At 38.2% G+C, this 13,835-nt stretch overlaps 1 protein-coding gene across 1 annotated transcript; it reads left to right on the plus strand.

Moving 5' to 3' along the window:
- The first annotated feature begins 891 nt into the window (after positions 1-891).
- LOC121872012 lies at positions 892-6,303 on the plus strand. The gene is made up of 3 exons (XM_042374641.1): positions 892-1,062; positions 2,957-3,097; positions 6,077-6,303. The coding sequence occupies exons 1-3, from the start codon at positions 931-933 to the stop codon at positions 6,143-6,145; spliced, it is 342 nt and encodes a 113-aa protein (XP_042230575.1). The 5' UTR covers positions 892-930; the 3' UTR covers positions 6,146-6,303.
- The last annotated feature ends 7,532 nt before the right edge of the window (positions 6,304-13,835 follow it).

Raw genomic sequence — 13,835 nt, forward strand, 5'->3', positions numbered from 1 at the left:
CCATGATAAAGAGGTGGCTAGGGTTGAGCATCGCTGTATTGTCTATTTAGGCTCTTAAGTTCCTTTGATTTGGTGGGCTACAGTTTTGGAATCTGTAGATACACCCGACAATAAGTAATTCCCCTTCCTTTAATTTAATTTTACACCACCTGGACTCTTCAAAAACATCCTCTCCCTGTACCCTCGCCTGGCTGGCTCTAAGGTCTTGCCTAGCATAGATAACCACACCACCTCTAGTTTAGGCAGCCATTAGGTAAATGAGAAGAATGGGATCTTAAATATATTGTATTGTGCAGCTCACTAGCCTTTTGCCCCTATAACTATATAGGTTAAGTTAGGTATCTAGGTAGATGTTTCTCCTGGCTAAATTATGACGATTCAACCATGGCAAATAATTTTTATCACGTATGCAGTGATAAAAAAAAGAAGTTAGATATAAATAATAAAAAGTTGATTAAAATATCACAGTACTAAAATTTTTCCAGTGGCAGAATTTTATAATTGGTGAATTACGCAGAGAGAAGGTTGTGAGGTGAGGGAGGTTTGGTAACAGTTGACTCACTACTGAACCCTAACACCCCGAACTCTGAACCTTTTACCTAAGAAATAACTAAGTCATATCTTAAAGTATTGAAATACAATAATTCTATTGTTTCTAGTTTATATTCTTTAAAAATTTATTACCCATATATAAACGACTGGAAAAAACGTAGATTGAGGTTTCTCGACTCCAATTTGTTTTGTTTTCTGTGTGTAAATCTTTTTATTCTAATAAAGTATAATTATTATAAGTTAACAGAAAAATCAGGTTGCCACACCTTTATAAATTATTTATTAGTTTCTTGGTAAAAGATTCTGGGTACGAGAGTTCATCTGAGGTGTCGAAACTGTCGACTGAGAGCCTGAGGTCTGGCATCATTGTCTGGCATCATGGCGGGCGATGGAGCTGTTGATCCTCAGGTTGTGAGGGAAAGAGCCAGCCTCAGAGCTGCGCTTAAAAGAGAATATCAGAAACAAATCCACAATCCTCATCGCCATGGGTCTGCAGAAGGAGGTTTCTTGGTAAGTTTGAGTTCTTGCTTAGTCACTGCAAATTGGCCATTAAACTTCGGACGGTTGAATCAGTTTACAATTATTCCTCTCGTTAAATATACTCCACCAGGTTTGTATTAGGGAATAATTCTAGAAAAAACAATGTCGGCATGTTATATATTCACAATCATGGACCTTACTCAGGGCCGTATTCAGGATTCCCCCAGAAGAATAAAGAACTAATTAACCATGTAGCCTAACAGTACAGTAAAGTGGCGGTCCGACTAATTACCCAAATGTAGCCGCAATGAAGTCAAATAATGGTCCTACATGAATAAATCGGACTGCTAATCACTTCTCGACTAGTATTTGGTGTCACGAAGTCACAAAAAACTGGTAAACTTAATTTAATCTTGAGTTAATAGATCGAGTGCGTGTACCTAACCTAACCTAACAAAACTCAGATTAAATTAAGTTTACTAATTTTTTGTGACTTTGACACCAAATAATAATCGAGAAGTGATTCACAGCCCGATTTATTCATGTAGGACCATTATTTGACTTCATTGCGGCTACATTTGGGTAATTAGTCGGACCGGTTTGTACAGTTATATGACTTATGTACAGTAATACTGTATCGTTCTATAGATGGACAGACCCCTAGCAGCCATGCTATTAGCATTTTGTGCAACACTGACCCCCCCCATTTTCTCATGTTCTAGATACAGCCCATTTTACTTAATTCCACTATTTGTCCAGCATTAATTCTGATTACTCCAAAGCTGGTGACTCTGATCCTATATTACTGAATTTGGTCACTTGTAAACCTAACAACCATGTTGTAAGGGATCAAATTGTGTAATCTATATCAGCGTCAATAAACTATAAAGAATGCCGGACAAATAGTAAAAGTAAGTAAAGGTCCATGCTGGATAAAGAACCATTTCACGTTATTAAAATTTTAAGAAACAAAGTTATTCAGAACTTAAGAAAAAAAAATCGAAAATATTGATAATACTAAACTAAAGTTTTGCAGGTTAACCAGTAACTTAAGGAAGTTACTGTACTGTATTCTGTAACAAACTAAATTATATAAATACAGCCAGAGGATTTAGGCATGAAAAATGACATATTATTGCAGTTTTTCATGTTGAATACATAGTTGTTAATGAAGGTTTTGGGAAATGCAAATAATATTTTATAACCCTCTCTACCTTATCTTTCCTGACTCCACCAGGGCCTCGAGACAGAGAGAAAATGTGGAACTAAAAACATAATTAAAAGAACCTAACCTAGTCATTAGGGAATTATTCCACAAACATTATCCTAACATATAGGCTCGTTTACCGAATATTAACCCAAGTAAATGCTTTCTTACCACAAGAAATGCTCAAAAGGTTATGAGAATTTGCGTGTACAATAAAGATACAGTACTGGTAATAAATTGATGAATGCATAAAAGAATTGTGCAAGTAATTTATTGAGAAGTGCATGTTTTCTCTTCTCATGGCTGTCAGATTATTCTTTTGTACATCTAGACGGTCTTCACATGTGGTTTGAACATTTTATTAGAGTAGCATTATGAAAAAATTCAACACAGCAATAATAAAATATTTTGGACAAAATTAAATTACGTTATGCAGGTTTGGAAGAAAAGAAGACTACTGTACAGTACTGTACTTGTATTGCAAAGTATTTTTAATGTGCAATACGTGTATCCAATAAAGTGTTTAACTGTAAATCTGTAAAAAAAATAATAATAAAATAAATAAATAAATAAATATTGTTTGCACTCAGCTGATTACCAGGTAGTATGGGTGGTGTACTCTCTTAGTGAACAATACAATGTGTTGCCTCCGTAATGATAATAACATAACATGAAGTTTTGTTTCGATATAATTTGATAACTATTTGAACTTTCCAGTTTGATCCAGCTGTACAGCGTTTCATGTCAATGCGAGCCACACAAGCCGAGTTCTTCAAACCTACCTCTCGAGCATCATTGTTGGGCTTGGCAATTTTTGCTCCTATTGTAGCTTATGGCTGGTGGATGAAGACAGCCCGGGTGAGTTCTGTTGTTTTGATTACTTTAGTTATTAACTTTTTTTGTTAACCGTTAAACTATGAAATCCTCTGTATGAGACACCTGGATAAAGTGACAAAGATACATACAGGGAGTTCTGCTATAACGCGTGTTTTGATAACGCGAATTTGCTCTAACGCGATTTATGAATTCGGAACAATATTTGTATAACGCGAACGCTTGTTTGCTATAACGCGATTTTTGCTTACTATTTCTCCAATTTTGTGGTATTAACTATGAATATGGTAAAGAAGAATATCTCCAAAAAGCGCTCTGATGATAGAATTCCCGGTGATTATCGTAAAAGAAAGGATATAACACTTGAAGAGAAGCTCAATGTTATCAACCTCAAAATCACCCTTCTCCCCCATCAAGTTACATTCATATTTTTTCAAGGTAAAGTGTTAAATTTACTGTATGATTTCATTATTAGATATGAATGTAACATTTATTTAGACTGTGCTATCCTTTGTGTTAGGCTAAATACTAAATTTTTTCGATTTCGAGTAATCTGCACCTAACCCTATTTTCTCCATAAGCCCTGTTATTTCTATTACGCGATTTTCTATAACACGATATTTTACAAGAACACAATTATCGCGTTATAGCAGAACTACCTGTATATAAACTTAGTTTTGAGAAAACATATTCAGAGTCTTTAACTTGAAATCATCATAATTTTAGTTAAGATTAAGCTAGCTTCATAGAGTTGGTGTCTCTGAAGGGGGAATTTAATGTAGTGTGGAATACATGTATTTTTGCTGTAATTGTTATCTGTAAATTGTAATAAATTGATAACTGGCTGGATATACCCAGGAGAGGTATAAAATATTTACAGTACGTACAGTATTATTATGTATTGATTGCCTTTTATTTCATAAAAGTAAAATTCACAACATCCCCAAACACGAATACAAAATGAAACATCCACGCACACCCTCAGTAACATAACACAGCCTAATTTGTATTGTGCTCACTGGAGTACCGGGGACAGCTATCAACACATGGTGGCCACTGTTTGGCCTTGTACAGTCACCTGACTCTAGATGGGATGCCAAGTGGCTGAACAGTGTGTGTGTCTTCATTGCTTTACTCCCTGTATTTTGCCTGAATTTTTATTCGACTGTGTGCGTTCATACACCTATAAACAAACCGGATCTTGGGTGGAAAAGTGATGAAGTCAGACAATGGAAACTCAGCGAGATTCTGATACGATAGAAAGGGGAATTTTGGAGGTGGTTCACTTTAGTCACTTTACTACTGGACACCTCATATGAGGTGATGTCCCTACTATGAGAACAGCCATTATTTTAAACCACTAATTTTATGCACTGTTGGCATGTACTGGCTCCATATATCTGTACAGTATCTGCACCAGACTTGATCAACACTGGTGTAGGTACAGATATATTCTGAAGCTAGTACATGCCCAGTATTTGCCAACAGTACATAACAAAAATGTGACTGACTACCCAAGCGGTGAACAGGATAAAGTATATAGGGCTTTCACTCGTCTTTGTCATTGAGGGAGATACATGTTTGTCGACAACAGTAGCAGTCTGCCCCTGCCATCCCCCACATAATAATGCATCAGGGGTTTCAATTCTCTTCCTGTTTAAGTACCTGTGCAGGCATAAAATTATTACGGTACTGTAGTGTATGTATTTCAATTATTATGCCTATATTTGGCTTTTAATCACAGCTATTGCAATTTACTAAAATATTAAAATACAGTATAACTTTGGTACATTACCTTATGGGAGGACAGTCTAGGTTCACCACAAGCAGATGAGAGGTGGGCTGAGTAAGGTTCTTACTCAGCAAGATGAGGAGGGCTGTCCACCTTATCACTGCTGTCTGTCAAGGACACCACAGTCGTACCAGCATGTTTGTAGATGGTAGCTACAGTAGAAACAGCCAAACCAAGATGTTTCCCAATCGTTATAGGACCCTCACCATGTTCATGACGTTAAATTATTTCCAGCTTGGTCTCGAGTCACAGCCTTTCGTATTTTCTTCGGTGTAGTACAGGTAGCTGAAGCCTTGGCAAAACACTTGGATGCCAAAACAAAAGGATGGCACTAATACACACGGATAAAGAGAGATCACTTCATCCACATAATAAAAGGTAGAAGACACAGGCTTGTGGGGGAAGGGGTGTTATGATCAGTGAGCAAGAATATGTCTCTGTGCATCTCTTAAAGAGGCTACCCCAGCTGACTCCAGGGGTCGTGCGATTTGAATTTTTGCAGGGACCCAAATTCATATAAGCTTTCATAACACGAAAAAGAGGTGTTGCTTTATGATATTTGTATATGCGAATTTAAGTATATTGAATGTTTGTATAGTGATGGATGCCTGTACGGTATTTACAGAAATATTTTTCTTTTCTGTTCCATTAATGTTTACGTCCATTATAATAAAAGTACTGTACTGTTTGTAATTCCTTGGGAGCAGACATATACAACTGGTTAGGTTCTGGATGGCGTGTTCATAGCATCGAAGTGCCACAACCTAAATGTTCATTAACCAGGGTGTTCTTATACAGACATTATTTTAAGCTGAAGCTTAGATGTTAATCCCCTAACAACTACAGTACAATAAACAATGGGGCCCCCACATGGTGCTAACTCATCAGTCAATGTGGAGCATGGCCTGTTTTTTCTTTCAAATTGCATGCAGGTCTTCATTTTGCCACCAAGACAAAGCTTTATGGGTACTAATTGAGAAGAAACTGACATGGCAACTATAGGCTGCCCATCTCCCATCCAACACCTACCCCTGTACAGTATAAGAATTTTTCTTGCATTTCTACACTGGGTGATTTATGTATTAAGGGGTTAATGACCGATATTTGTGACCCTTCCCTTTCTTAAATTTTAGAAGATGGCTACTGCATATATTAATATTAACTCAGGCATATTTTTGTTACAGTTTTGTAATAAAAAAATTTTCTTACAGGAAGATTTTGAGAACAAATGCCGCACCGGTCAGGTATCATATGCATCCCGGGAATTCAAGTTTTGTTAACTGGGACAAGAATTTAATTTGTTTCCAGTTCTGTCAACCCTGCAAATTATCTGTAGCTACAGTGCTATGTGTATATTTACTCTACAGTACTTTACCTCTGAAAATAGTTATTTAATGTGTACAGTCTATGTATTATAAATTAAATAGTTTTATCCTCATGGTATTTTTATTGTGTTGCCTGCTAATGAATGAAAAGTTTTGTAAACTTTTCATATATAGTATTGATGAAGTTGTACTAGAAAAAATACCAGGTTATTGTTTTTATAAAGCATTTGAAGGTTTAGGAGAAAAATTACTTTAAGAAAGAAAATGTACAGTACTGTACTGTATTACACAAAGTTCCATTACTTTGAAAAAAGAGCAGCCGTATCAGATCTTTTTTATGAATGAATTTTCTTTGGAAGAGATAGAATTTTTAATTGTAACGCCTGTAGATAAAAATCATTTAAATTTATCAGAACCATACTACAGACAGGTCATGAAGTTGTTTGAAATATCCAATGATTTTATTAATGAGATTACAGTAAATTTCATTAAACCAAGCATAAAGTCTAATCCTTAAATGCTGGTGGAAATATTACTGTAGAAGTACTGCAGTTTGACAGCTAGACTTTTTTAATTTGTCTTTTCCACCACTTGTCAGCTTATTAGTCATTCAAGTGGTCAGTCTTTCTAAGGACCTTCATTATCCAGTGCTAGCATGGGAGGAAACCTGCGATGGTTGGTGGGGTCTCGCTGAATAACACCCATCTTACATCTGACCTAGGGATTGAACCCACGATGTACCGGTAGTATAGGAAGCACATTCCTGCTGTTGGTATTGTGTGTGTAAAGGTTAGAGGGTTAGTAGTATACTGTACATCTAACACTAACATCAGTTAATTTCTTTCACACAAGTGCCACAAACGTGGCTTTATGTTGAGCAGATGTAATGTTTGTGCTTGTACTGTATCTGGCAAGTCTCTGAACTTGAGGATATTCCACACTGCTCTTCATATACTGTTCAGTAAACTGTAAAAATCATCACCATTATTGAGTTGATCATCATGTTGTGAAACTGTCCACAGTAAATACTGTAAGTCATTACAGGTAACTGTTTGTGCTGTACATGATAATACAGTATAGATTTTATTCTGGTCTGATACCCATACATCTATGGGTACCAATTAAAACTGATTTTGATCAACTTCTAGTGGTTCTTGATAGCTACTGTACTAGGTTTATCAGCCCCTGGGTGCAATACAGTATTATGAACAAGGTAAAAAACGGAATTACAAAAGAATTTTAAAATATTATCACGATCTGACCACATTATAAAGCTACATTTTCATTTCTGTAGCTTCTTGATTAACATTCCAAGATAATGTTAATGAAAAAGAAGGGGAAAAAGAGGACCACTTCTAGTTATTGTACAACCCAGTATAGTAGTACAGGACAAAGTGGCTTTACTCTTGAAGAAAATACACAAGACACTGGCTTCCTTGTCATGGCAAACAGATAAATTAAGAGAAAACCAAAGGGAATGAGTGGATGTTGGCATGTGAGTTCCATCTTGTGATGCAAAAACCTATGGTGTTATCATAGCTACTAGCTGAAAAGTGGAACATGCAAGAAACATAATTACATAGTACCAGTGCAGAAAACATTGTGTGACCCCAGGCAATGCCAATATAAGTTGACTACTATATTTATAGCTATCAGTTATAACTAACTGGTCTCCTCTATTAGAATAGGAAGAAATGGCAATATTCAGTAGGAGGGTTACACTGTACAACTCTCCATTCCTACATTTGATCCTACTGGGTATTAAAAAGGTCACAATGGTGAGTTAATGCATTCACTAATGGACCTCACTTATTTGGTGAGTGCCACATGATTTTATTCTGCACAGAGACCCCTCCTGACCAAGGAGTTGAGACTGTTTCAGCTGTACCACGATCCCATTGAATGTACAGTACAGTCTGAAATATCTATATATCATTGAAATTACCTTTATGTGAGTATGTATGGCATAGGTAATTAATAACTGGTAACTGCTTTACCATCTAGCTTGGCTGGATCACACTTGTTTCACTCTCCCTTTCCCTACTATGTTTGTGAAGTTGGCCCAATCATATTTGTAGCACCAAACCCAAAGACTACTGTTATTTTCACACTGACACTTCAGTGTAACCACACAAAATCACCTTTAGACCATTGGCACAAGCCCTGGAATATCACATAAAAGCCACCTGCATTGATTTGGTGTCATCCAAGGAAGGAAGTCTCAAATGCAGCAGGTGGTTATTATTCCATAAGCAACGGACACTGTTGCCTCCACTCTTATGTACCGTTATAAGACAGCCAGAAAAAGAGAGTGAAGTAGAGCTTGAATTTGTCAAGTAAAAATATCTACAATGAAAATATTGTCAACAACGAGCAATACCACCAAGTATATCAAGAAAGGGTACACCCATCACCCAAACATCAGTACCAGTGAATGAACACATGCTGTCGTCCTAATATCAGCGCCGGTGCAGGTGGGTGACCTGAAGCCAATACCCAACATCAGGCCAGATGGGAGAATAGCCACCATCTGTCACCTAAAAATCACTGCAGGTGGTTGAAGTGAACACCGTCACCCACGTCCTTAACACCAGCAGTCCCATACCTGTCACCAAGACTTAAGTTGCACCTCAAATGTAACAATGCAGTTAAAAAGACAACCCTGTGTTAATTCTAGAATTGGAGTGATTTACGTGAAGAATATGTTTATAAATAATTAATGTACTGTACTCACCCTCTGGGTGAGCTACCACTCACTCACAGGGTCCAGGCCAAAGTCTATAAAATGATTATTTGTTATTCTTATTAAAGCATTTAATTGCATGTTCAGAAATACATCCTACAACTAAATGCCTAAGCTTGTAAACTAATAATCATAGCCTCTATACAGTGTACACTACTGTAGTGGGCGTTGTCATGGGTATTGACCGCATAGTGAGAGTAAAAGTGTGTAGTAGCTGGTGTAATGGGCAAAGAAAAGGGTGTAGTGGGCGTAACAGTGGGTGTAGCAGCGTGTAATAGACTTAGCAATAGGTGAATGGGTGTAGTGGGAGCATAGAACGTGGCAGTTGACAAAGAATGAACTGTGATAGTGATACAACCACTGAACGTGAGCTGTCAAATGGTGGATAGATAAGATTCTCCCTCCCTTACTCTTCTCAACACACGGCCCCGGGCTAGAGCGGTTAAAAAAAATGTATACTTAGTACCCGCTGTTCCTTCCATTATTACTGGGTCTTAAAGTTACCAACAACACCGAAAAGTTAAACTGAGCATAAAATATGTTGAGATTATAATTATGAAAGCAAACTCCGCAATTTCGGGGATGACACAACAATTGGTGTTTTGTTAGAAATGGCGTTTCAGGTGGAAATTCAGATAAAATGCAAAAATAATTGGTACTCGCAAAACAGCTTCGATGTTTTCCACTGCAACGTTATCATAAATTCTATAGTAACTGTGTTAATTAAATCTGGTCCGCGAAAGTTGAGGGAGAGGGTTTATCGTCGTCACCTGATGGCCAGGAACTGTTGAGGCAGTACTATACTTGGTGGCCTTAATGAATACTTCTTCCAGATTCATCTGCCACTGTAACACAGGTTTTTCTCTGTGTAGTCCGTATTTAAAGGTAAAATTGCAATTTCGCCCAATATGCCCTAAAGTAGTTTAGAAATTAGCTTATCCTGTGTATTTTGGTGTGATTTAATTGAATTTAACCTTTATTTCTGGGGAAAATATCTGTTTTAGAGCCCCCCCCCCAAAAAAAAAATAATAATAAAAAAATAAAATAAATAAATAAAACTAAAAAATATGGCAAAATTTACAATTAATTTCTGATGTTATTATTCTTTTGCCCCCCTGGTTAAAACGGGGTTAGATATACTCCAAATAAAGAGATCTAAAGGTTGGGGATGGTTAAAACAGTCGGCCGTGTATTGGCCGAAACTGCAATAATACCGTCTTCTTAATTTCATACATTTGACATAATACTGATAAATTCACGTTGTTCAAGCACACCTATTAACACGACACACATTTTAACAATATCGTCTAAGTATGGGCACTCTTTCTGTCATCTTCGTCATGACTGTTACCCATAAGTATATTTGCTGCTCCTTTTGATATTTTCACGATAAAAGAAGACCAAAAGCACGAGATAAACACAAATATCAAGAGTAAGACCAGCACGTCAATTGTAAACAAACAACTAAGTTCCCCCAACTTTCCCGGGCAAACGGAAGCAGGCTCAGCTCGGCTCAGCTCGGGTCAGCTCTGTAGCCTTTGTGACCAACGTCACCTGGGGAAAAATTTACCTGCGCCTTGTAGAATTGTCTTCGATTTTCGGAGGTTTTCTGTAAATGTAATAATAACATCTAAAACTAAGGTAGCCATAATTTCCATCTTAGAATCACAGTTGCAAACTGTTGGCAAGTGCTGGGCAAGAACAACCTCTTGAATATTTTGTACCAGAATATGTTGCACTGTTGGAAATGAAGGCTCTCACACTTGGTGCTGTCACAATAGTAGCTATCAGGCTATTCCATGAGTTCACGGCGTTTTCTACACTGACATATCTTCTTTAACTTGAGGCTGTGACTCTAATAGACTGCCTAGTAATTTCAGATACGTACGTACTGTACGGTACGTGTGACTGCATTGTCCTTTGAAGTGGTAACCTCAATTTACAGAAAGGTTACGTCCCTGAAAAGGTATCAGTAGTATATCGAAGTAGATCATCTTATGGTTTCATGAAAAATGAAAGTGGTTTACAACGTGTTAGGTACAGTGCGAACACAGTATATTAAATACAAGAAAAAGGATAAAAGAAAAAAATACATAAGGCAGACGAGCAGTGTGGCATATACTCTCCACCACTTTTACTTACTTCCATACCTGAACAGTAATGTTAGGTGCCCATTGACAGCTGGGTACACTAGAGGTGTCCTGGGTGTGTATCAGCAACCCTTGGAGAGGCAGCGAGTAGTGTATCACACTGACTGTAAAGGGATGGTAATTAATTATCAGCGTTCACCGAGAGTGGGGTAAAGGTAGGTAGGTTCGCCGTACAATGTTCAACACGATGGTCACTACAGGTACAACAAGTCTTCAGTTTCTATACGTCACGTAAACCTTAAGCATCCAGGTTGTGTGAGGCTTAGGCTTCAGGCAGGTAGCAGGTTAGATAAGGATACTGTATTGGTAGTGTACTGTACTCACTTGAACTCAACCTCATCTCTCCTATATATATATATATATATATATATATATATATATATATATATATATATATATATATATATATATATATATATATATATATATATACTGTAGAATCTACAGTATATTGTATACAGTACATCTACACTGTAGATGTACGAGATAACTGGGGCATTATTGAATACTGTCCAGTTTCTAGAGTGAAGCTTGTGTTAAAAGTTTGTTGGAAAGAGAAATTAGTTCCCAGTGAGAGAAGGATTATATGAAGAATGTTTTTTCTTTTAAATATTTATAGCAAGATATGTAGAAACGTTAACAATGTGTAGTGTAGTATGTGTTTTAACAGTAATATTAGTTACAATAAGGATTGATGACGTTTAAACATTGTAGAGATACCTGTGAGTTGTTTACACAAAAGAAAAAGCTGAAAATGTTGGGAGCCTCAGGCTAGTGACTGGGAGCTAGGGATGCGGTCCATGTCTAGGAAGCTGAAGCCTTTAGACGAGATGCCCGTACGCGCCACGGGAAGAATGAGCACGTAGAGGTGGTCCATGTCTCCCACCCGCACACAGGAGAACTCGCCCATGTACACCTTAGGGGCCCAGTTGTTGGCGGCGTCTTTTGGGATGAGAGATTTTAGCTCGAGGGCAGTAGTGGACCTGTGCCACGAAGTGACATTGATCCCCCCTTTGAGCCACATCCCGCCCTTCACCTCCACATAGTAGAGTTCATGGGATCCCTTAGCTATGGACTGGATGGTCAAGTTGGTGAGGGCCATCCTCCAGTTGCTGGTCCAGTGGCCCACCAAGGGACACCATCTAACGAAGTTGGAGCCGTGGTTTTCGTACCGTGTCTTCAGCCAGTTCCTGTATATCTTGCCCAGCACCTCACCTTCTGCACCACACACCAGACTCACCACCACTGCCAGCAACACTAAGTAATTCATCAAAACGGTCCGTCTCGTTAGAATTTTTAATTTAGTTTTGCTAATTTGAATCTGATACAAGTTATTTGTACTGAGTTACAGGATGTATAAATTGCGATGGAGACCCACACGAAAATGAACGGGACCACTGACAAGTTTAATCTTGAGTAACGTAACGGTGAGCACTGCTCTGTTAGGCCACAATCATCTGCGTGAAGTAGTTCTTTTTTCCACAGCCAAACTCTGGTGGCGACCATCTGGGACGTTAGCTAAAAACAAAAGCATTTCCATAAGCGGGTAAGCTTTGATGGCCTCAGGGAGTAGTGACCCTGCACTGCCAGGCAACTCCTACATATCATGCTTAGTTTCCACTCCGTAAAACTGAATATTATCACCGTGATAGGAAGGGAATCCAGCAGTAAAATTTGCTTCAAATTTACCTAATGGCAACCGGGATACTATTCCATCAGGTAATCACGGCTAACCCACGAAAGTGTTGAAATAAAGCGTAAAGCGGTGACGATAATGTGTCCACTCAAGGCAGTGTGATACACCTCAACTTGGTCAGTGTCCTGAGCTATAATAAAATCTGTCCTTAGTCTTCTATACTCAGGTTAGAGAGTCCTCGTTTAATGATTAGCTGTATTGTAACATCTTTAAGTCGTGTTGCACCGTAGATGACCTTTTGTATACCTGTGTCAGCCATCGCCCTCTAGCAGCACACGTTATGATACGGGGAAGAGATGAGGCAACTCTCGCTGTTGATGACGTATACACATTTTCCCCTTAACTTGGTCAGTCACGAGACTTGTGAAACTCAGGAGGAGAAAATCAATACCCTTCAGGTCGAGTGATGCAAGACGACTCTGCTGCTGCTGCGTCAATAACCTTTAGAAGTCCCTCAAGTGCAGTACCCAAGCCTGTCTATGGAGAAACACGACACACAGGTCAACATGACACTAACTGACACTTAGCAACGCCATCACTGCTACAGGATCATAAGCATTACACAATTATCCTTTTACCTTTACAAGAGAATTTAGCCCTAGACACATGAGCTACATTACGTGTTCCATTCTCCAGGGTTTGTTAAGACTGCTGGAGCTGACGAAATATGGGTCACTATAGTGGATATCCCATTTCCACTCACCTTAACCTGTTAAGTGAGTCCGCGGAGGGATTTTCCAGGTAATTGGATGTAACTTTTGGGTTTCGTTATGTGATCATTCATTACTGAGCGAGATGTTCGAGTTACTTGTAAGTGGCCAAATACCAGCCCACTCTTGAATTGGTCCCGTGTGGAATAGAAGGTTCATCCGGGATGTTATACGGGAATGTATCTTAAGATTGTCTCACAGTCTGTTATGTCTCTGATGGTGCTTGACGTGTTTCAGCCTTTGAGAGACAGCGTTCAGTGTCACATCTTAGGTGATCTCGAGAGTTAATAAGAGTTAATACTTCCATCCTCAAACTTAACTCGATTCGACACTTTACCTTCCAAGA

This window comes from Homarus americanus, unplaced genomic scaffold, assembly GCF_018991925.1.
Source record: "Homarus americanus isolate GMGI-L3 unplaced genomic scaffold, GMGI_Hamer_2.0 scaffold51476, whole genome shotgun sequence".
In the NCBI taxonomy this organism is placed as follows: domain Eukaryota; kingdom Metazoa; phylum Arthropoda; class Malacostraca; order Decapoda; family Nephropidae; genus Homarus; species Homarus americanus.

Bases quoted from the DNA above. Each gene is read 5' to 3' on its own strand.
- LOC121872012 (XM_042374641.1), top strand. From the start codon at position 931: ATGGCGGGCGATGGAGCTGTTGATCCTCAGGTTGTGAGGGAAAGAGCC. The intron at 1,063-2,956 runs GTAAGTTTGAGT...TGAACTTTCCAG, and splicing joins CTGCAGAAGGAGGTTTCTTG to TTTGATCCAGCTGTACAGCG. The intron at 3,098-6,076 runs GTGAGTTCTGTT...ATTTTCTTACAG, and splicing joins GGTGGATGAAGACAGCCCGG to GAAGATTTTGAGAACAAATG.